Below are 23003 nucleotides of genomic sequence, written 5' to 3' on the forward strand. Positions count from 1 at the left end.
CTACTGAGCCCACTGTGTTATTAGTCGCCTAATAATATACAACCGCAGTGCACATCTTCTTTAGATGTACACATTTAGGCGTTTTTCAATAACACCAGGTAGAAGTCTGCAAGATTATTCCGTGACGGAAGACTGCCTAATGTAACGATAGGGTAGACGAGCCCTTATTCATCTCACTAGTAAGGATGTCTCACTATTTCGTTGATATCTTGACTTACAGTAATTGGATTGCGCTTAAACAGGTACGAGGTACCATCATATTTGCTTCGTTTCTAATGTCGTTTTTCATTGAAAAACACCGCAGTGGATTGCACTGGTTTTGCACTTTTTAGCAGAAGTGGGAATGAAGGAATGCTAGAAAATGCAACACCAGTGCAATCCACCGCCTCGGGGTTTTTCAATGAAAAACCCCATAAGAAATAGTGCAATTAGAAATCTTGCCTGTATAAAATGTATAATTCTCGCGTTTGAGCGAAGCGAAAATTCAAGTACAGCGCACCTTTCTTCATCCTATCATTTGAGCTAATGTGTTGAATAGAGATAGCAGACACTGCTCTAACTAATGTGTTCAAATGGGTGGGGTCAATAGAGGTACTGAGATGAATTAGGGCACAGTAACCCTATGATAATTATGTGATGTTCTTGTAGTTGTGGTCATATCAGCTGCAGTGGAAGCTACAGAATTTGTAGTTGCACACTTTCTAGCGGGTGATATTTTATGATCAAATATTTATTTTATTTATGTCGAATCGCTGTATAAAATAAATCAGAAAATTGCGCGTAATTCCAATTATTTGCCTCAACTATAGGAATACATTACACCTACAAAATATCTCAATCATAGGGACTAGCTTAAGTATTTTTTGGTTATACCAGTTGTTGGATAGAGATGGAGCTTTGGATCTTCTAAGCAGTTCACGCACGCTTTATGACGGGTGGCTTAGATAGAAGCTATATAATTCAATTAGTTGATTTGATGTTAAATAAACATAATCAGCCGTATTCTCTATTACGACGGATCGCTTTTACGAATGAATGTGATCTGCCTTCTCAATAACGACAGCAAAACCAAACGGGAGCCAACTTCGATCGAACCACATTCGTTCGAAAATGTGATCCATACCCACCGTAATGCAGAATAAGGCTGAATTACTCATTCGTTTGGGATATAATTTCCCCGACCCGTACGACAACAAATTGTCGATATCTTCGCTGATCGGAATTAATCGATGAAACAACGGTTCGAGAGTCGGTCCGGAATACCCACTTGGTAATCGACAGCTGATGAGCTGTGCCAATTATCTCCTGAAGACAATCATGGTCGCCTGCCATTCCCGTTTTGGAATGCTTTTGGCTTTAAGTGGGGCAACCTTTGTTATAGTAGTCACTAATAAACATTTTATTTCGTCTTCGAACTCCGCTAACAATTATTTAACACTGGTAAACGCTCCTTCGATCGCGTTCTCAAATTAATGTAGTTTGTCATATGTACGATTAGGAAAATAGCAGCGGGAAATTTCAATTTGATCAACAAGATGGAAATATTTTGCCCACTGTTGCCATCTTGAACACAGCTCAACCACATCGACCACGCATGCGGGAGGGCCGTAAAAGTGATCTCGGTATTATCTCAGATCATGCACAATAATTGGACGATCAGCAGCAGTAAAACTCTCCACATCGGTGCTCCGACGCGCGAGACCTGCTTGGGTGGTGGCACTGCAGAGGAACACATCTCGGCTGAACAGCTTGTTTCCTTCTGATGGCCATGCGGGTGCCTAGCAAGTATCGAACTATCTCGTCAGAGGCAGCCTACGTGATAGCTGGAACGATTCCCATAAACCTTCTACTCGAAGAAGATAGCGTGCGTTATAGCGATCGAGGCACGAGAGGAGTCCCTTAGCAAGCCATAGCTGATACCTTAAGCAAATGGCAACATTAGCGGGATATCGCTGTAAACGGTAGATGGACCCATCAACTAATTCCATGCCTGTCGGTGTGGGTGAACAGAGCGCGCGGTGAAGTGAACTTCCGCATGTTATCTGGGCATGACTGTTTCAAGAAGTATCTGAATAGGTTTGGCAACGCGAGATCGCCGTTCTGTATTATAAGCGGTGTTGCAGAGTAAACGTCTGAGTACGAAAAAGAACCATTGTCGGTGAGGACGTTAATATGAACAATATTGTCCAAAGAATGTGCGCGGCAAACAAAAACGGCACGCGGTGAACAGACTAGTTGTTCACATCATGACAGCGCTGCAACGAAGATAGCGAGAGGAGCAACGACCAGTAACGTAGCCGTACACGGCTTCGGGTCGTGGAGGTATCGATGAAAAGGTAGCTACACTCAAACCCGAATCGCCAGACCGACCTTGGTACTCGACTAATCAGTCTACTGAAGAGAGATAAAGTAGATCAGCAGGTGCGCCTGAAGTAGGCTAGATTCACCGCCGGGGACTAGACTGAGCGGATGTATCGTCGACGATAGATTGTCGGGCACCAGAGAATCGGAAGACATCCTTCTCCTGGAATCGTAGGACTGACCTCGGTACCTAACCGACCAGCATCGTGGTAACACTTAAGAGAGAACTTTTGGCGTCAGGAAATTTCTACGTTGGAGTTGGCTAGGCCCACCGCCGGGGACTACTTCGAGTATATCGTGAAGTAGCACCGGTAACCCTCCACCCAGAATCGCAGGCCCGACCTCGGAATCTGCCCAGGTAGCATCGGTTTTGGAAGATCTTCCACTACCTGGGAACTCTTTATTGTAGTAGAAATGATCCACCATCGGGGAATATTCCGAGCTACGCGAATCAACGGCTTGAATTCAGTCCGGAATCGCCTGATAGACCTCGGCATTCTACCGGACTGCATCGAAGCAAGAATAACGCGTGCGTCAATGGTTGCGGGCGACATTGTTTCGTCGGGGAGCTCTCCGCCGAAGTAGGCTAATTCCACCGTCAGGAACTATGCCGAGTAGCACCGAATGTGACAAACCACCAGTATAGGGTCGTCGAGAAAACAGTGAACCGGAAGGACTGATACGGCTGTTATGAGACCAGCGAACTAGTACGACCAGCTAGACCCAGAATCAAGTGAAGTGCATGAGCACAGTCTCGCCCCGAAATAGTCATTTCAAATGAAATCCGGAGAATCAGAAAAATATCGGACTCCTTGGTGGAGGTTGGAGGAGTAGAGTTCAGAGTTATCTTTTCTGTTCAGAGTCCCTTACTCTGGCACACGATCACTCGAAATGTACGACTATGGTCTAACTATTAAACGTGTGCTGGGTCGGCGTAGAAACTTCACCACCAAACACACACACACACAACTGGATCCCATTGGCGACCATTGAAGCAAGCCCTTGCTGTTGTGACAACTGGCTACATTTGGCCATAACGTAATTGAGCCATCCATGGGACTGCTGAAGCTGATTTTTTTGTGACAGGTACAGTTCCCTTGCCAAACAAACTTCATTCTGCTACAAACCGTGAGCAGTAGCCTTGTAAAATTCGAGCCCCTTCATTAATTTGAGATTGGTTTTCGCATAAGTTCCATCGTCGATCACGACACATCCACCAAATTTCGTCAGCACTTGACCGTACAGCTGACGGGTCCGGGTTCGGACCGGTTTCTGTTGTTCAGGGCTGCTGTTAGGTTGCTTATTTTCCCGGTGACATTTGTAGCCTTCTAAAAGACGGATTCGCCACACAGTTTAGTGTTCAGTTTATTTGCCATAATGGCATAGATTATTAACTAATAAACCAAAAATCAAGTGACTTTCTTGTGTGAAACCTATTGGCATTTCAACTAAAAGTGAGCTTATGGTACCAACCCTTCAAAGGCTGCATCAAGATATTGGATTTCAATCAACTATGGTCAACGAGTTAGAAACGGCGTTTCTCAACAGACTGACCTTTATTGAATGGGAGATTCGAGTGTGTATCTTCGTCGCGAGCGGTTGACTCTCGTAGAGCTCCCTTCGAATCGGTTAATTTTCATCATTTTCGGGACAGTTTACTGCCTCCCGGTTATCGAAAGTGTGAATAATGGTGCAATTTAACGATTATACAAAGTGGCTTATAAAATCATTTTTCGCCATATTCTCGACTGACGCGAGTGGTGACAGTTTGTGAAAATCGAATTCCGGCAAATAAAAACAAATCTTTTCCTCGCATTACGGGCCGTCCATTCCCGATGCAAGGACAATAAAAGTGCACAAAAAACATCTAGAAACACAGTGCACATTCTAAAAATTGTGAAAAATTGTCTTTCTGAGAAAAAAATTCGATCCGAAAAGTGAAAAATGCGGCAATAAGAAAAATTGGTATATTAAAAAAAATTGGCGTTTCACCGGCGACTAGCGACTACCAGGTGTCGCCCCAAAATTCTTCGCCCGAAAAATAGGTGGCAAACCAGCCAGTCGGTGCTCAGCTAATTTCGTCCGCGTCCCTTGTCACCTATTTTCTATTGGGTGTTTCATCGGCGGTGCAATCTTTGAAAATGAGCCGCCTTGGATATTCAACTTTTTTTTGCTTTCTTATTTTATTGCAAATGAGTAGAGATTTTGATTCTTTTTTATTCTACATTGCAGATATTTTGTCGCATGTAAATTTTGAGTGTTCGTTGATGTGATGACACTGTAAGGGAACACGTATCCGCCGGTCGGCCAGATTTCTTTGGACTAAGCAAACTAATTTCTATGTTTGTTTAGGGTTTGTTTTACCAACGGAGGAACTGATCCACAGAACATTCAATGTGCATAGGGAAAACGCATGGCCTTATTTGATTGGAATGATTACTTCAATCATGTATAAGGTTTGAGAATTGGAAATTCGCGAGAGGGATCGGGGACCGGTTGGCAATTACCTTCAGTTATGTCAGCACGAAGATTTACTGTCATGTTCATTGGTTAGCTTTCAATTCTATCTCACGCCTTCACGCGAGTCTAGGTCTATTGATGGCATTTGGTTCTTAGACCGGCGACGACTGGGTGTTGTCGGCCTTCGGCCGATAGTGGGAGAATGAGAGGGTGCGAATGGATCTAGCCAAAAAGACAATACCGTAAAAATATATAGTTGTTCTGAGGTCGGCTCCAATGGGACTTTGACTGGAATCGATGATCGCGGGTCAATACGTACTGAAAATTCCTTGTGTCTGTTTTAATTTCAAGTTCCGTTATTGGTAACAAGCCCGTGAATCAGGTTAACGATCCATGTATTTCCCTTCAATGTTCGATATAATCATTCGTATACGTGTATTTCACAAACAATCCGATATGGAAAATAAGAAATACTTTCGTTGATTTATGATATCTCGAGCTATCATAACTCTTTGTCTGTATAACGTGTTATCACTCGGTAATTTGCAACCCAAAAATTATCGTAGAGAAGGAAGAGCGAAATTAGTCTAAATAATGTCGCAATAAATAGTAATCCGGCTCATTACGCAGATAAGATTAGCTTTTCTAGGCAATGCTCCCACGGTCGGCTGTGTGGAGTTGAAATTGCTTTTAATTAGAAAACATAGGATACTCTCGGTGGCCGGCTACCCATAGTTTAAAAAGAACCAAAGATTAAACAAGATCTTCTTTTTCGAGAGATCGTGTTCTCGAAAACTAGCTACTACCTGATAAACTATGCTTTACAGGTCGCACCGCTTGCTTGGAGCGAATCCTAGACCCTATTCCCTTCCGTTAAGTAGGTGGAGCATCAACACTTCCCGTCTACCAATTCCTTTATCCTTCCCCGTGAACGACGAATAGGGGGCGGCCAGCAATGATGGCTATCATGCTGTTGAGGTCTTAATATGGGTCGGATTGGTATGAATTCCTACTTACCACTTCCTACGCAACTCTTATTAGATAATCAGCAGTCAAACATGATGAAGTCAGTGTACATTGGCCAAAATGCCATGCTTCACAACGTAACGCAACGCAACACAATCCAACAATGGAAATAACTTAGTTTGCATTCCTGTTTTCACACTTCTTAATAAAGTTTAATATTAATAAAAGCCCCTCTTACTACGAAATCATTATACATGTGCAATTCCAACTATCTACAAGAATAGTACTCGACACAAGAAACAAATAAAGGCGCAGGCAAATACCTTCTGTATAAGATTCCGAATTTTATTCAAACGATCGCCGGGTAAAATCAGAACCGACACGATAGAACCCACGAAAAAATTCGTCACGTGATTGAATATTATTACAAAATATAAGCAGTGCTCCTTATAGCCGGCTATCCGGAGCTCAAGTACCTTATTTTGCTAATCGTATTAATACAACAAATGATAAATTTCCCAAATTCTCGGCAGCCGGCTGCCCAGAGCACTCATTACATGATAACACTATTGGCACACTTACTAACAACTCTCCCCTTCCCTTTCATGTGGAGATGGGAGGATTCCAGAAGGCACACAAGGAAGCAATATAGGTACATTATTGTATAAGCTGTTCTTCAAAGATGAAGAATTTATATATGATTTTGGGTCAGAAAATTCGCCCCATCACATCAAACAGAACTTCAATTTGTGCATTTGTGTAAATTGCAAATTCGGTTGCGTAAAATTGGACTTGATTAACTGGAAAACAAAAAACATTCACCGCGTGTTGTTTATGTTAACAAAATAAATAGCGAAATGAACTCCCTGACATTAGTGGAGAAAAATAGAATAGTGATTGCATTCAAGGATGATGTGATTTGTCTAACTATTCGCCAATCTGTAAATACAAACCGTGTTAAGAAATAAGTTTCCAAAATTTGACACTATTTTGTCAGAAAGGGGTGCTCCCCCTTTGCCAGCCGGCTGAAGCTTTGCATAGGAAAAAAATCACTAGAGAATTGAAGAGATGTACGATATCAATGAGCCCGCCACTGAAAGCTCTGAGCCCGAATAGCAAAATGTAATGTGGAACATAGCTAGGTTTTGCTACAACCAAAGATACATACTATGTATAGTTCCTTCGTCCTAACTCCACATCGTTCAGATTTGCGGGGTGAAAGTCTGAAATCAATGGTAGTCACCGAACAATCTCAAATATTGAACGATAACAACTACACTAAGTCGAATATTTATATTTGTATGCATTTGTGGAATGTGATATTAATATTTGGGAGACATGCCGATTATGGAATCTGCGCAGTGTCTAAGGAGATATTTTCTTTCAAAATTAACAAGTGTTGATAAATTTTTAATTATCATATTTTATGGTGACTATATTATTAACATCTTTTCTGGGTCGTATTTCACCTCATACGACAAATTTCGCTCATTTTTTGCTTTGCAGCTTTATTTTAATTATTGATTAATTTCTCAATATTGTACAATATTATTGATTTCTTGCTTTTCCGTGATCATCATTCCTCGAACACAGTGTATCACTGCAATTTACTATCGCGTTCCTTTCATGCAATATTTCCTTTTTGGTTAACCAATATACAAAATAATAAATAGTGACTAAATAATTGCATTTTTAGCTAGGAAAAAGTTGAACAAAGATCCTACAAAAGAAATAAACAATGTATTCCTTACAGCCTATCAACAGTTCCTCTTAAAAGCTAAGCACATCACGTTCCATTTTCTGGATAGATCTCGCAGTCACACTCAAATCAGTCACATGCGCTCGATTTCTAATAGTAAATCAATCTATCATTAGTGCCTGCTCATTGGCTCCATCAGATCAAATTCAAACAACTAGCTTTCCCTGATTATCTGTTGCCGCACGGGACCCCGTTCTGGTTGTACCCGTTCCACCCGAGCCAACAACATCCCATCCCAGTTCCCGTTTCATCGAGTTTCAAACCTGAACTGGGGCGGTCCTTCTTGAGCGGGTGGGTGAACGGAGCTCAGCTACAGTCCCTGCGCCGGCTGCTTCTGCTTATCGGCATCTTTTACTTATCGTTCCGCTTGTTTCATTCGGGCGTTCTCGCTTCACTCATTCTCGTTCTATTACTAAATATGTACAGTTTGCTCCTACGATTCGTCCTAGTCGCGTTCATTCAGTATTATTAGCACACGTGGTCTTACAATTGCTCGTACAGGAATGCCCCCGTCGGAGGCTAAATCTCACTTGGTTATAGTTTACGAGAACGAAGGAAAAAAGATACCTACACAAGCTCTTCGAATGCGCTGTCAAATCACATAATCAAAACCAATGTCCGCACACTGTAATAGTGCCGGCTAGCAATCTCTCGGATAATCTGTCTTACGCGTTAGTATGTACAGTTAAAATCACATTTCGGGTTTGGATTTCCTCTAACTAGCAATCAATCCTAGAGAACGAAGCAAGATTTGTTAATGTCTAGTGTTGGTTGTGGCGTTTAGTGCAACAAAAGGGTCCTTTTGCAGTATTTCGTTTTACCGAAAGATGAATCGATGAGCATGGTTCTGAACCATGTTTTGGCATATGTTTAGCACGCAACCTATTAAATCTACACCAATTGAAAAGAGACGGTTTGGCTTTGCCCGTTTCTTCATCCGATGTAGGAATGAACTGGGCAGCATCTCGATCACTAAATCAAAACGGCATATTTGCCAAGTTTATTGCATGTCGTATTGGATCCTCAGAGGCCGAAAGATGATCAACTCTTCCAGTCGAACTGTCCTTTCTAATAAACTTTTCAATTTCTATTAAACGTCTAGGATAAAAATGTTTACATTTTTAATGTCGCAACCCGTTACCAATTTATTTGAACTTTGTGAATTGAATACTAGAAAAAGTTGTTTTTTCTTGGTGAAGAAATAAAATGATCGGAGTTGTGGAAGTAAAGTTAAATATCACTCCCAGTCAATGCCCTAACATATTTTGAAAAAAATTATAGATAAAAATAGTCGAATAATTCACATTCTCTTCCGATAAATTATGGTTAGAGCATGAAAACTACTCATAAAAAACGAGGCGTCTCCATCAATATAATGCGATGGAGAAAATACGAAATATTAATTTGAAACCAATGTCGATCAATTTTTCAGAATGGTATAACGTTCTGATAGATTCCTTCTGCATTCACTTTCAATCAGGCATATAGATCCTTGGCACCGACATTCTATCTATCCTCATCTAGTGTGATTAATGGGGCAGGAGAGTTAAGCTTCCCGCAGAAAACAAAAACATCATGTGATAAAACAATCTTTTCCGTAGCGTGCGTGTCTGTATTTGAAACTACATCCTCGAAGGTTGTTGTTGTTCATCGATTCTTTTCTTAATTCGCAAAAGCTAGCTAGCATCGAAACAGTAAACTGCAAGTGGTTATCTTTTTTTTGCGTCCCTTAACACTGTATCAACTGACTCATCTGTTTTCTCTCTAAAATGTCTAGCTTATTAGAAATTTGTTTGAGAATGAATGAAGCTTCTTACCTCAACGTAGTAAATCCTAGCAACTAACATTTTGAATTGATACTGTTAAATTTCGCGCTTATTCTGTTAGGTTGCTAGTTTATCTCTGAGCGCCCGACGGCGCGTCTTCGTCTGCAGAGTGCTTTCGAGCGGCGTCTGGAGCGACTGTCCGGTTCGGGTTGTTGCTGCTGTCGCTGCTGCCGGTGTCGTCATTGGTCGTCGGATGAGCCGACCAGTCTCGGCCAGGCTCGTCGTCACCGCCGTCAACCCCTGCACCACCAGCACACCGTAACCGCTCGTCGCTCCGCCGCAGCAGCGAGTAATAGTTATTGTTACCTCTCCTAGTACTATCATAGTAAGCAGCTAGTAGCGAGTAGTGCAACAACGTGCGGAATATCTAGGAAACAGAACCATTCGAATTGGGGTTGGCCGGCGGCGGCCCTTTGGATGCTGGCGTGGGCGCTGAAGCTGCTGACGCTGCCACCGCTGCTGCTACGGCTGCCACCGCCGTAGAGGTGCCGTTGCCACCGTTGGTTGTGAGCTGGGAGAGCGTTTCCTGCGATGCGTTCGCCTTCAGGATGTTGTTCTCGTACTCGAGCTGGTTGATGCGGTCCATCAGTTCGGAGATTTTTTCCTTCAGCACTTCGACCTCCTCGCGGACGGCAAACATCAGGTGCGATTTGACCAGATCCTGCAAATGGGAGAATGGAGAAAGGGAGAGATTGTTAGAACATGTTTTGCAAAGTTTGGCCGGTAAATTGACCCGGGTATTTTTTGGGAATTCAAGCATAGTTGCATTGGTCGTATTGATCAAAATGAGTTCACACAAGACAGATTTTTTTTTTATTTTGGTATAACTAGAACCACTAAATCTTTGATCTAAATTATGAGAAAGTTAAGATTTCTTGTGAAGTACCAAATAAGGCAAGAATCTATCTTTAATAATTTTCACTTTTCACAATGTGTATATAACAATTACATTTGCTATCTTGTTTACATGACAAGCGCCTTTTATAGTTTTATTAGAGCCACCCATGCAGGTTTTGTTCCCATCTTAAGCATGGCAATCCCACAATTCCGGTGCAGTGGCCCTTGGCCACTGGTACTGGTTCTTGTGAACTGGTTTATTATTTAATATCGGTGTATCATTTAATATTGGATAAAAGAATTGTTGGAAAGATGCCCAAAATATCTAGGTGGCAAAGGTATAAATTATTTATTATCTTTGCACCGAATGAAACGTTTTTCCTTAAAAAAAAAATAAAATGAATTATTCATCGCCGTATCTGGTAAGGTGCAAAAAATTATTTTTCGGACCGATTTTGGTAGATTTAGTTAAAAACGGGTTTGTTCCGAAATGCCTTGTAAAATAATTGTGATTAATTTAAAAACGCTGTCTTCATAGTTAGCTAACATACTACAGTTATGCCGTTCGTATTCCTTTCAATCAATTTTTACTTCAATCAAAAATCGTAAGATATAAATATCCAAAGGTTTAAAAATAGTAATATCAAAAGATTCGAAAAATTTTAAGATTTGAAGATCCATGAGGTAAAAGGTTAAAAAACCAGAAGCTTCAAAACGCCAATCATTCCATAAACCGATTATTCAAAAAGGTAAAAGAATAAAAAAAAACCCGATTTTCAAAAGTTTCAATATCGGGAGATTCAAAGATCCAATAATTAAAATGATGATCTGCAAATCCAGAAGAGCCGACATATCCAAAGACTTAAAGTTTCAAAAATTGAACCAAATAATCCAAAGATGATGAGATCCTATAACATAAGTAATCAAACATCCAAAGAGTGAAAGATCGAAAAACTCCAAAAAATAAATATTGAAAGATTCAATGATCCAACGAAAAATAGATTCAGAAAGTCATTGTAATGATCCAAAGACCGCTCTGGCTCAATGGAGGTCGATTTGAATATTTATCCGATGGCAAAATATTGCTGATAGATCTTCTTTTCGATATATATTATATTCATTTAATACAACAGGCCCCTGAAAGGTTTACTTCCGGACCAATAATAACCCATTTGTATATTTGTGTACGAAAAAGTATCTTGTCTACGTACCAGCATGGGAAGTAGAGATTGATGGTGTAGTCTCCAATCGAGGCCTTAATTGCAAAATATTGAGGTTGGTTCCTTCCAGAACCCTTTGATTTAGTCAGTGAAAAATTCTGATTTGCAAGCAAATGCGTTCAGCATACATCGAGGAGTATAAGAACTTTTCAATCAATCTCATGTCGAGTCTTTCGTCGGATCTACTCTTCCAAACTTTGTTCTTTTGAACGGGGTTCGTCTACCTGTTCGCCTTTTTGTGCCCTGGGGCATGCCGTCATTGCGAACATTTGGGCCATCAGCTACTCAATATAGAAACGTAGAAACCGCACCCTTGTCCACTAAAGAGTGAGAATCTGACAATCCCATATTCTAATGTGCCTATAAATTTTCGAAAAAAGAAAATCATTTCCTCTCCTAATCTGCTTCGTAAAGGCCTGAGAGTGTTCTTTGATGGGTGATATTTCAAAACCTAAGTAAGTGGCTCCTCATCGCGGAAATCTAAGAAATTAACAGGAGTTTCCTCATGGGACATCAAAAACCTCAAGTGTCCCTACATTTCATTCCTATGATTTTCCTAGGTTTAACACGAAGGTTTTTGGTTGACTGCCGACGTAGATCTTCCACGATTTTAACATTATTCGCCAGGGCCGAATTTAAAGTTGTCAGTTGCCAAGTCCGAATCAAAAGCCGACATTGTTACTTTATATATCGCACCTCAGCTGGTTCAAGAAGACTTCAACTCCCACGGTAACCCACTGAAAGAAAAGATTCAGCAATTCAAAGATTGCAAGATACAAAACACAAAATTAAACAATCCCACAATCTCACGCTTCAAAAATCAAAGTTGAGAAAATTCGATCATTCCAAAATCCAAAGATCCAAAAATCAAAAAATGAGTGAGATTTGGTATCCCCAAAGTATACAAAAATCTAGAAATAAAAATAAATATTCAACGATGAAAACATCCAAAGAATCTACAAAAAGTTCGTATAAGAGAGCTGCATAAGCTTCTCGTTTTAAGTAATTTTGCAGTACTTTTATGTTCTAATAGCGATTTAAGCAGCTTTCAAATTCCATTAAAGCTTAAGCAGCTTGAAATCCACCAAGAACTTTATGTGAACTTTAAAGTGTGCTTTTTAAGTATTATCCGAACTTCTGGTTGCTTGGGTATGATCCAAAGTTCAAAAAGTGCCCAAAGATACTAGGTTCCAAAACTTGAATGATTCAAAAATCTAAATATCTGAAAATTTCAAAAATTGAAGATCTAAAAATCTTAACAATCGAAGATTTAATGGTCCATCAAAGATTAAAAGATACTAAAGGAAAAAATAAAATAGTCGAAGCTTTAAGAATCCCATCCATTTACCCAAAGATCCAAAAGAGCCGAACGATCCAAGACATCCCATGATTTTACATGTAATGGACCAGATCCAGAAACCTAGTTCAGAAATCCAAAATTTTAAAGACACGACGATTTGAAAATGTAAAGATTAAAAAAAAGACAGCTCCAAAAGTCCATCGACCCGAAGCTCCAAAAATTCAAAGATTCGCGAATTCAAAAATCTAATTTAAAAATCTGGAAGAGTCGAAAGGCCCTAACGATTCAATAGTCTAATGAACAAAAAAAAAATGCTGAATTGCATGATCGAGAAATCCGTGCTGTCATGCTTTGTTAGTGGAAACCCAAAATTAGTGATTTTGAAATATAAAATGGCTGCTCCCGGTTAGCATTGAGCACTAAGACTTGAAGTTTAATAGATGTTAAGTAAATGAAGGAAATTGATGATTACCGACTGACTTTTAAGATTAATTATGGTCCATATTCCCCCATCATGGGTATTTTCGTATTGGGCTTCACGAGTAGTCATTAGGTACAACGGAATCCGCTATATTATTAATAAAGACTATCTTCGGTGATGGAGTTGACGAGTAAATGACATAAATCGATGATTGACGCCATTCAAAAATACGGCTTAGCAAAAAACTAAATAATCCTAACAATAAGGGTATTTGTGAAATGGGCTTCACTAATAAATACCAGATGCCGATGTTTGATAACAACTATGAAGGTAACTTACAGGGAAGTAAAATTTCGTATATTCCAAACAATACGGGTATTTTCTTAATGGGCTTGACAAGTGATCGTTAGATGTTGATGCTTGACAAAATACATAGGCTTTTTTCTGAATGGGATTGACGTGAAGATGCCAAGATGATATTTACGCTCGACGACATTTTAAAATCTAATATGGCGACATAGTTTGCGTTTCAAAATGCCATCCAACAACGATTTATAGCATCTAGCCAAGACGTCTACGACAATACCATACTGCTACACTGTTTTAAAGAAACCTGGAAATTTCCATTGAATCTGATGTAACAAAAAGAACTACAACGGAATGTTCCATGATATGAATATTACATGACCATTGCGTCCATAATAAAAAAAAGGGCAACCAGCAATGCCAGGGACTCGAACCGACAACCATTTGCTCACTGAGTACATCTGTTTACTAACTCGGCTATACTGACACACAGTTGCCTGGTCAAAAAATGTCCTAAATAAACTTCAGCTGAGTGCTATCTATCACAAACGAACTGAGTTGCGGCTCGTAATTTTACAGATTGGAGCATGTTACATTCTATAATCAACCAGAGAATTAGGATGCGATATTGTTAACTTCAACTGAAATATTTGTATTTTTTGAAGTGTGTAACATTAATATAATCGATATATAACTTGTCCAACAGAACCCTTTAAAAAATTGACCACCTGTGCAAAGTTTCGGTGTATTCAAAGTTCAAACTGATTTTTGTTATTTTATATGGAATGCCTTACGATTCAGATTACTCGAATGACCACAATTAAAGGTGCTCTTCTTGCCCGCATCTGCAAATGTCTTGCTGGATCGGAAGATTGTGTCATTTTTTTAAAGCAAATGAACTTGGACTTTCTGGTACGATAATTTCTGATCAATGACCAGATCAGTTTCGCTGCAATTCGAGCTTCCCAATATCCAGTTTCAGGTAAAATTTAGTGAGCCATTGTTAATAAGTTAATATCGTCGGAAGTACGTCTACATCCTTTTACATACTGTGCAATCCTAAAACTCGTCTTTTTGATACCATATTTATCTTTAGTGTCCGGTTCGACTGGACATCACACACAGTACATTTTTGCTATTTTAACGATTTCTTGATTTTCGATTATGAGACGTTGTACGTCCGATTTGAAGCAAGCTTTGCATACCGGGATGAGATTTTGGTTCCATCAAAGCACTTGATTTGCTCGTTGCTTTCTTTTAACCCTTTGCGACGCGATTTTTTATCATTGTTATTACTGTTATTTTTAGCTTTATATAGGTCGCTGATTCTGATTCTGACTTCTAAAATGTAAAATTCAAAATGGCGGATTGAATATGGCGACTGCTTGGCTAAATTTCATGTTTTTTATATTTGCCTAAAACGTCTTACAAGGGGATTTTCGGGGTCACTGATCCTGATTCTGACGTCGAAAATGTTAAATTCAAAATGGTGGATCCGATATGGCGACTGCGCTTGCCAAAATTTCATGTTTTTATATTGGCCTAGAACGTCTTACAAGGGGATTTTCGGGGTCACTCATTCATTTGTTGGCGCCATTTTGAATTTTAGAATTCTGTCATCAGAATCGTAATTATCGACCCCCTCTCGTAACTCTCGTAAATCGAGTTTTATGCTTATCGTAACAAAATTCGTAAATTTCGTAAAAAACAGCTGCCATTGTGTAGCCGCCATTTTGAGTTTCCAAATTCTGTTATAAGAATCGTAATCCGCGACCTCTACAACCACATAATTTATTTTTATGCTAGTTGAGAAGTTATCCCTGTCTCTCAGAATCTTTTATAGACCAACATAATAATAAACTCCATTTTTGCATGCTTTGATAATTTTTTTCGAAAAAAACTGACCTATGAAAGTCTGCAAAAAAATCTATTATTTAGTTAAATTTTTGAGATACCCGCAAAAAAAAATTAGATTTCTAGGACTTTTAGTTCAGACACAGCCGAATTTATTGTAAAAAACGAGATTTTCGAGTTTTAATTCATTAGAACTTAACAAATTCACATATTTTTTGTGTTAGTTGTACTTCGTACATCCCCGAGAATTGATTAAAAGAAAGAATTCGTATTTATATGTCAACGCTAACTGGAAATCCAATAAAAACTTAGGAGAAGTAGGTGAGACGGACGTATACGTCCCACAGCGTCGCGAAGAGTTAAGCAGTCCCAAATGTAAAGGAAGCATTTGTATTAGCATGGACATTACAAACTGGAATGTTGAACGAACTTTCATTGAGACGTAGCGCATGACCAAATAACCTACACGATGTTGTGATACATCCCTTTTAAAAAGGTTAAAGGTTTATTTGGATCCGTCAAACAAGCATTTATCATAGCGTTGTTTTACGATTCGTTTCTAAAACTTCAGCCTTAACTAGCTACAAACGCAAATAATGTAATCAAAGTAATCCCAAAATAAGTAATTAGTTTTGGAGCTACTGTGTATTACACAACTTGTTAATAAAATCAGTAACATATGTACATGTTAGGGATTTTGTGTGTTCAAAGCAATGCAATGGTAGAATTACATGAATAGTATTTCTGATTTCAATTGACAAGTAATGGCATGGTAATTATGACAATCTATTTGCAAAAATTTGACCTTCTGTTTTCGACAAACTTTCCAGTCGGTTTTCAACATGTAGAACAATTGCAACGACCCTTTAGCAATAAGAATATTTGCTGGACTGTGCAATGACTGACGTATGAGACAAGAGCCGTTCTTCCTGTAACTAATAAAAATATGTATTTCCTTATAATCGATTTAATATCACCGTAGACTTATTGTGGCGGTTTTTGCTTGTTGTTTTTTGATGAAAAGTAGAATGAACCAGCCGTGGTGACGTTTCGGCTTAGTGTTGCTCTTCAGAACTTGCTATTTGACCCTCTATTCCCCGTTAGGTTGCTATACAAACTAATTAAAATTATCCACCTCTCCCCGAACAGCTGTTATCTTGCATCGTGAGTGTCGTTGCAATTTTTTGAGTAAACAGTTGTAGGGGGACGAGAACCCAATCCCCAATTTTTTCTCTCAGTTTGATGTGGACAATTTCTGCGTTTAGTTGTTTTCTTTCTACTTTTCACCGTAGCACCCCAATATAAAACAGCCGCAATATACATTTCCTCTGCGTACATTATTTTATATATATTACAGGAAGAACGTCTCTCGCCTCGTACCTCAGTAATTGCAAAGTCCTGGAAGGATTCTTAGTGATAAAGCGTCGTTGTACTAACCATGCAATTGTTCTGCACGCTGAAAATCGACTGAAGAGTCTGTTGAAAACAAAAGCTGAATTTTTTTAAACCTAGATCGATCGGCGTAAAAATCGAACTGAGATCCACCGGTATAAGAATTGCAAAAAAAAGTTTTCCCGGAAAACATCGGCAATGATGAATCCCAGCATAATAACCGGTTAAAAATAAAAAAGTGGTACGCTGGAAAATCCCTATATCGTTTCATTCAAGATTGGAAGTCAGTAAAAGAAAACTGATTTGTAAGAACCGGATATATTTTCCAGGTTTTCACACTGAAGATTGTTTAAACAATTTTTATGATTTTTACGCTTGCAGTTTATATCCAATTTCCAAATTCTAACATATTTAAAATGGGTTTTACTAAGCATTACTTTCGGTTACTCAATTGAACTTAGCTTTGGTAAAACAAAACGAACCCTTCATCCGAGTAGTTGTACTCCAACCGCTATCGCGCAGACCAATAATTCCGTTGGAATCGCAAATACGACACTTTCATTTGTTGGTTCTCCAATCCATCAAACGCGACATTGCTGATCGAAAAAAAAGACTCTATCACTGACTTCAACGTACCTTACATAGGACGACACTCAAGAAAATAAATATTCATAGGTATGATAAAAAAGGTGCTCCTTCTTCATTATTCACGGTCGCCATGACACTCTGCTAGACCTTTAGACAGTTGAGTCATCCACAATCAACCATCAGACCGTACAAAGAATGAAAAGGGGGAGGGGGGGGGGGTGCGGAAACAACAAGTACGCCCGTGTCGTGTGCACTTTCCAACAAAGAAATTACAAACGGTTAACTGAAGCAATTAAAATCAACATTATTCCAATCATTGCCGTCCTGATAGTTGTTGTGATGTCCGGCCATGTGACGCACAAGCCCCCGCGATCGGTTTGTTCCGAGGTGTTGTTCTGTTTTTTTTTCGCACGCGAGGCGATAGGAAGTGTTATATGTGTACGCGCGGCCGTGCCAATGTGAGCTATTATCAAATGCGAATCGCTCCGTTACGAATCCAAAGATTGGCTGCCGTAGTACAATATGGCTGCTGTTTTTTCGTTGTTTTGCGCTTATTTACTCATTTTATTCACCCCCAGATGTCATAATTCACACCGAACCACCCCGCACGCTGTGGGTGAGATCATTTGCCATTTATTTATTTCTGTTTTCATTACACTCAGCGGCTCGTGTGACATTTTTACTAGTTGTATGTTTATGAATTTGATGGCAGCACAAAAAAAAGTTGATTGAAACGATTGAAGCTTTGTGGTGTGATTGTGTGTGAGAGGACACACGTGATGCCCGCCGGGACTAGTTTGGGCTGGTTTGTAGAATTAGATTATGATCGTGTCGTGTCGCGACGAATGGCATTGAGTCAGAAAGTAGAAAAATAAAATTCTCTTATCAGTTCAGTGACCAACGTGGATAAATATTGCTGTAGAAAATTGGTTGAATTCTGTTCTATTTTAGGGGGGGTGTGAGTCAGGCAGATTTTTTGCGACATTTGATGATATGGAGTAGTGTGTAATTGAGCAGGGACACGTCACTTTTGAAAGTCGGTTAATGTTTGCTCAAATTAAGATTTGTTAATTCCTTACGAATAAAAGTACTGGTTATAACGAAATTGCTGTAACACATAATGCTATTTCTGAAACCGTCAACAAATCAATAACAACAAAGTATTTTTATTAATAGAAATACGCACCAACAGAAAGCTCAAATCACCACTTCCCTAACGACGCTATTTGCGATCGTCTTCGCTGCGGTATCAAATCGCTTTTTCCTTATGGCATTTTTATTGACATTTTCATTTCTCTCGAACGACGACTGTTAATTGATCTCAATTGATTTTATACACAAATCGTGCCGAACCGATACTCTTCACCCGTTCCCTCGGTGGCCTCGAACAATGTAGTTGTATTGGTTCGCTGTGTGATCGTCCAAAAATAAACTCGAAGCGTGAACGGAAAGTTTTACTCTTGGGAGACTACCCGATGCCTACCGGTTAGTTTCGGAGTAAAGTTTGCCACCTCTCGCCATACAAATCGATTCGAACATGTTTCTACTTGTCATGAAAAAACAGCAAATCAGCGAAATTCCATTAGCACGATTTTCAAAACACCCCCCGCTGACCTTCGACGTGTGGTCCGAAAACAGATTTGTTTTCCCACCCGCATTTTGCTCTGATGGCCACTGACCCAGTTTGCAGTGGCAGCAAGAACAAGCAGAAGAAAAAATCTGACGCACGGTGGTTGATCTTTCGAAGCCATTTCCTCCTACCGGAATATGTTAACGAACGGGATTCGGCGAAGCCAGTGACCTGAACGGGAGCCGTGCTGCCACTGGATCGGAAAGCTGACCTTCACACATCCGAATCAGTCAGTCTGCGGCGAGGTCGGTTGGGAAATTTCTAGAAGCTAAATTAACCAACCGCCAACAGGCTGATGCAATCAATGCACGGACGGGTGTTTGAGAGGGGTTGCAGCGTTTACCACGTTTGTCGTCCGCTAGCTGTGCGCTGTGCACTTGGCAGCCTAGCATCGCGAACGAGGTGCTAAGCAGCAATTGTATGCTGCTAAGTTAGGAACGATACGGCCGGCGGTATGGCAGCGTATGGTTTAGTGCAATTCAAGTTTATTGTCGAGAGCCTACCGATTCTGATATGGTTGACATTTCAATAGTTAATATAATTATCGTTTAATTAAAACCCTGAGAGAATCAGGGAACCCCATTCCCCGTGTAAAACCTAAGAATCAACATGAAATGATAAATAGATGAACAAATTGTCATATGTCTAAAACTAAACTATTTAAATTAAATAATTTCGAGTAGATTCCTTTTAGAGATATGACAATAATGTAAAAAGAAAACTACGAACATATTTTGACACTGATTAATCAATCAAACCGATGACAACGCACCTCACGCGATGATTTCAAATAGGACACTCTAAAATTGACTCGGTGACTAACTGACTAATCGCAAACAAAGAATTTATTTTTCCAACAGGCTGGAGGCGTAAGCGTCTACGTCACATCAAATGATAGGGACACTGCCGGGCGGCGGCGTGGCTCAGATAACTGGAATGTTGCCGTCATAGAGTTACACACAAAAAGGCAACAAAAAGCATGCGGAACACATGACACCGAGAACCGGTTGCACTGACCGGCAGCCATCGCTGGTGGCCACGTCACTCAGATCGAGGGGCTAATCAGTTGAAATTTATGTGCGAAACTCACGGAACAAACAACGGGAAAAAATGACGTGTTAGACATCGGAAAGTGTTCTATGTTAGTACCTTTGAACAGCGCTTGCGTATGCGTGCTGGTGTTCGCGTGTGGTGTTGCGTTTTGAATTCTGATCGATCGGCTTACATTTGAAGTTAATGTGTAGTGTCGACTCGGGACCGATTAGAACAAAGAGTGCCTACTCACACTGAACTGGAATACATATGCGGTAATTATAATGCGCAGTCAGATGAAGATTTACATTCATACGGGAATCGAGTTACCTGCAGGTGTGACAACAAGCTCCGCAATTGCCACGTTTTTAAATCTTAAATCTTTATCCTACGATTCATAACGCATTCAGCTAAAAGCATCGCATTTTGGTTTCGGTATGCACACTCAGTACATAACTCAAACGCCAAATTATCAATGACACCGGGCTATTTTTAGCGCGTGAACCACTCTCGCATACATCGAACTGCTGCAAAAAGCAAAGAATAGACCCGCGGGATTCACGAATTCAAAAAACGAGGCCCTGAAACGGGTATATGACGGAAATATTGCGAAGTGGGATTTATCATCTGTCAAACGAACGTGGAATCGATGTTTAAATTATAATGCTGATTGCAGCCGCTCGCCAGCGAACAAGAAGTGCTGCTGCTGCTGGTGGACGCAATTAATTACAATAACTGAATGATATGAGGGGTGGACGTGAGGGACGCACACTCCCTGAGTTAGTTTTGCGTAGTACACATAAACTTGAGGTTTTGCAGTGCCAGACCTTGGTTAGGAACAAATATACCAACAACTGTGACCAATAGAACATTTGGATCATATTATTGTAATATATCGATGACCAAGTTGGGTATTGGGTTAGTGTTTCGAAACAATTATAAACAATCTTAGAAATAACACAGACTAAGAGACATAACACTCGAAAACAATGCTTCGTCCGCTTTAACGATTATTTTAAATACATTTGTAGTTGGGACTGTGGTCGCATTTGCGATAATGGCGCCACTGACAAGCCAGTGGGGGATAGACCACTAGTGAAAAATTGTTCAAAACCCACATGCAAACGAATGTTTGGAACCCTGTATAAAGGATGGAGCTCGTGGCGGATCTATATTCTTTGGAGGAATTTCCTCAAAGTGTTATGTCAGTTAGTATGTGGAAAGAGTGTCCATTTGTTACGAGAAATATCTTAAAGCGTGATAAAGATGCACTATAAGGGTCACCAAAACCAAAAGTCACGAAAAATCAAATCACGAAAGACACGAAAGTCGAAAGAGTCGAAGAGTAATTTCCAACAAACCGTTTAACTGTAGGGGAGTGTCCCCAGTTGTGGGCCACCGACATTTTTTCGCGTGTATGTTTTTTCTGGCAGTTTCAAACTTTGCAAAACATCATATCTCAACATATGCTAGTTCTTGAGTGCACTCCGAATAGTCTGTGTTGAACACTGTGTTGAGAATTAGTCGAAGAGTAATTTCACTAATTTTAGTGATTGATCTTTTAGCTGTAAAATCATTGGATCAAAGTGAGTAAAAATGCATAATCCATGTGTTACAGACGTACTTTATCGTACATAAAAGATTTTCGTGAAATCATTTAGGGGGAAAATGTTATGTTTTATCAAAGTATTATCATTCCCGGTTGTGGGCCACTTTTGTGCCCGGGTCCGAACCATCCTGAAAAATCATTCCATATGACAATTTTATCCCTAGTTATGTTCATATTTATTGTATTTAGGTTTATTTAATCGCTTTTCAATTATTATGTGATTTTATCGTTGGTTTCATAATTGAATGTCAAGCAGAATTTTGACTTCTCCTAAGAACATTGCCAATTTTATAGCTATAAAGACTGTAACAGAAAAAACACACCAAAACACGCAGAAGAAAACTCTGAAGAAACGCTGAAGAAAACGTTGAATAAAACGCAAACAACACCCACGATGAACGAGCAAACTAAAAGTCATCACAGAGAAGTTCGGCTTACTCAATTTGTTTTGTACGCACATCATCTTGATTTTTTTTAAATGTATCCAAAATATGATTTTAGTTCATAAATTATATTAAATAGGACCAAAATTGAGTACACTACCCTACATTTTACTACCACCTAATACTGCGAAGACCCATTACATTGATTGAATGCGATTGGAATGTAGATCTGAATTGCTGAAGAATGAATTTACGGGAGGTTGATGAAATCGGGTACAAAAAGTTAATAAAATCGGGGGTGCATTAAGACAAGGGTGCATCAAATCGGGAGTTTATAAAAACGGGTCGAAACTGTATGCCAATATGAGCAAGTCATATCACATGTGTCCACTGTGATTCAGACTTGAATGTACTGCGAATCTAGGTTAGTTTTACTCCATATTTTCGCATTTTAGAGCATATTCCTAGCCCACACCCGGGGACAAAATTTTGTTCGGCTAAAAAACGTCTTGTCAGAAAATGTTTCCTAATTTTTACGTTTCAAACCGATTTATTCAATACTTTATTCGACAGTTGAGTTGAGAATTCGTCACACCTTTCGGACGGTAGGTACAACTTAGCATACACATGGTCGAAAGAAATTTTATGGACTAAAAATAAAAATGGGTCCACAACCGAGTTACTTCCGTATTCAATTTCTTCTCTTAATAACTTGAAATCAAGCAATCGGCAAACAAACAATAGACCTCTACAGTATGCAGTACGAACTGCGAGGTACAGCTTCGTGTAGTGTCGTATACCGTTGAAAAATAGTGCGAACAACAAGGGTCCTAAGTTACTGCCTTGTTGAACACCTAACTTATTTACGAACTATGATGGTATCCTGTCATCTACATTCACTTGTAAAATCCTTCCGGAAAGATCAGAAATCCCGAGACAATTGTAAAATGAGATAACTGGAAAAAAGCATCCTGTGATTGATTTTATCGAACGGTGCTCAGTGTATCTGACATCCATTTGTGTTTTGACTACCGTAGACGCAAAACTCAGCAAATTTGT

The 23003-nt window shown here is 39.7% G+C and overlaps 1 protein-coding gene across 2 annotated transcripts in view; it reads right to left on the bottom strand.

Moving 5' to 3' along the window:
* Positions 1-7190: 7190 nt before the first annotated feature.
* The window catches only part of LOC131682379 (protein bunched, class 2/F/G isoform), a 449872-nt gene continuing 434059 nt past the window's right edge, over positions 7191-23003 (bottom strand). For both annotated transcript variants that reach the window (XM_058963810.1, XM_058963814.1), the window contains one exon: positions 7191-10033. In XM_058963810.1, the coding sequence (XP_058819793.1) occupies positions 9740-10033 (294 nt within the window). In that variant the 3' untranslated portion in view covers positions 7191-9739. The remainder of the gene's footprint in view (positions 10034-23003) is intronic.

Source organism: Topomyia yanbarensis, chromosome 2 (genome assembly GCF_030247195.1).
Source record: "Topomyia yanbarensis strain Yona2022 chromosome 2, ASM3024719v1, whole genome shotgun sequence".
Classification (NCBI taxonomy): domain Eukaryota; kingdom Metazoa; phylum Arthropoda; class Insecta; order Diptera; family Culicidae; genus Topomyia; species Topomyia yanbarensis.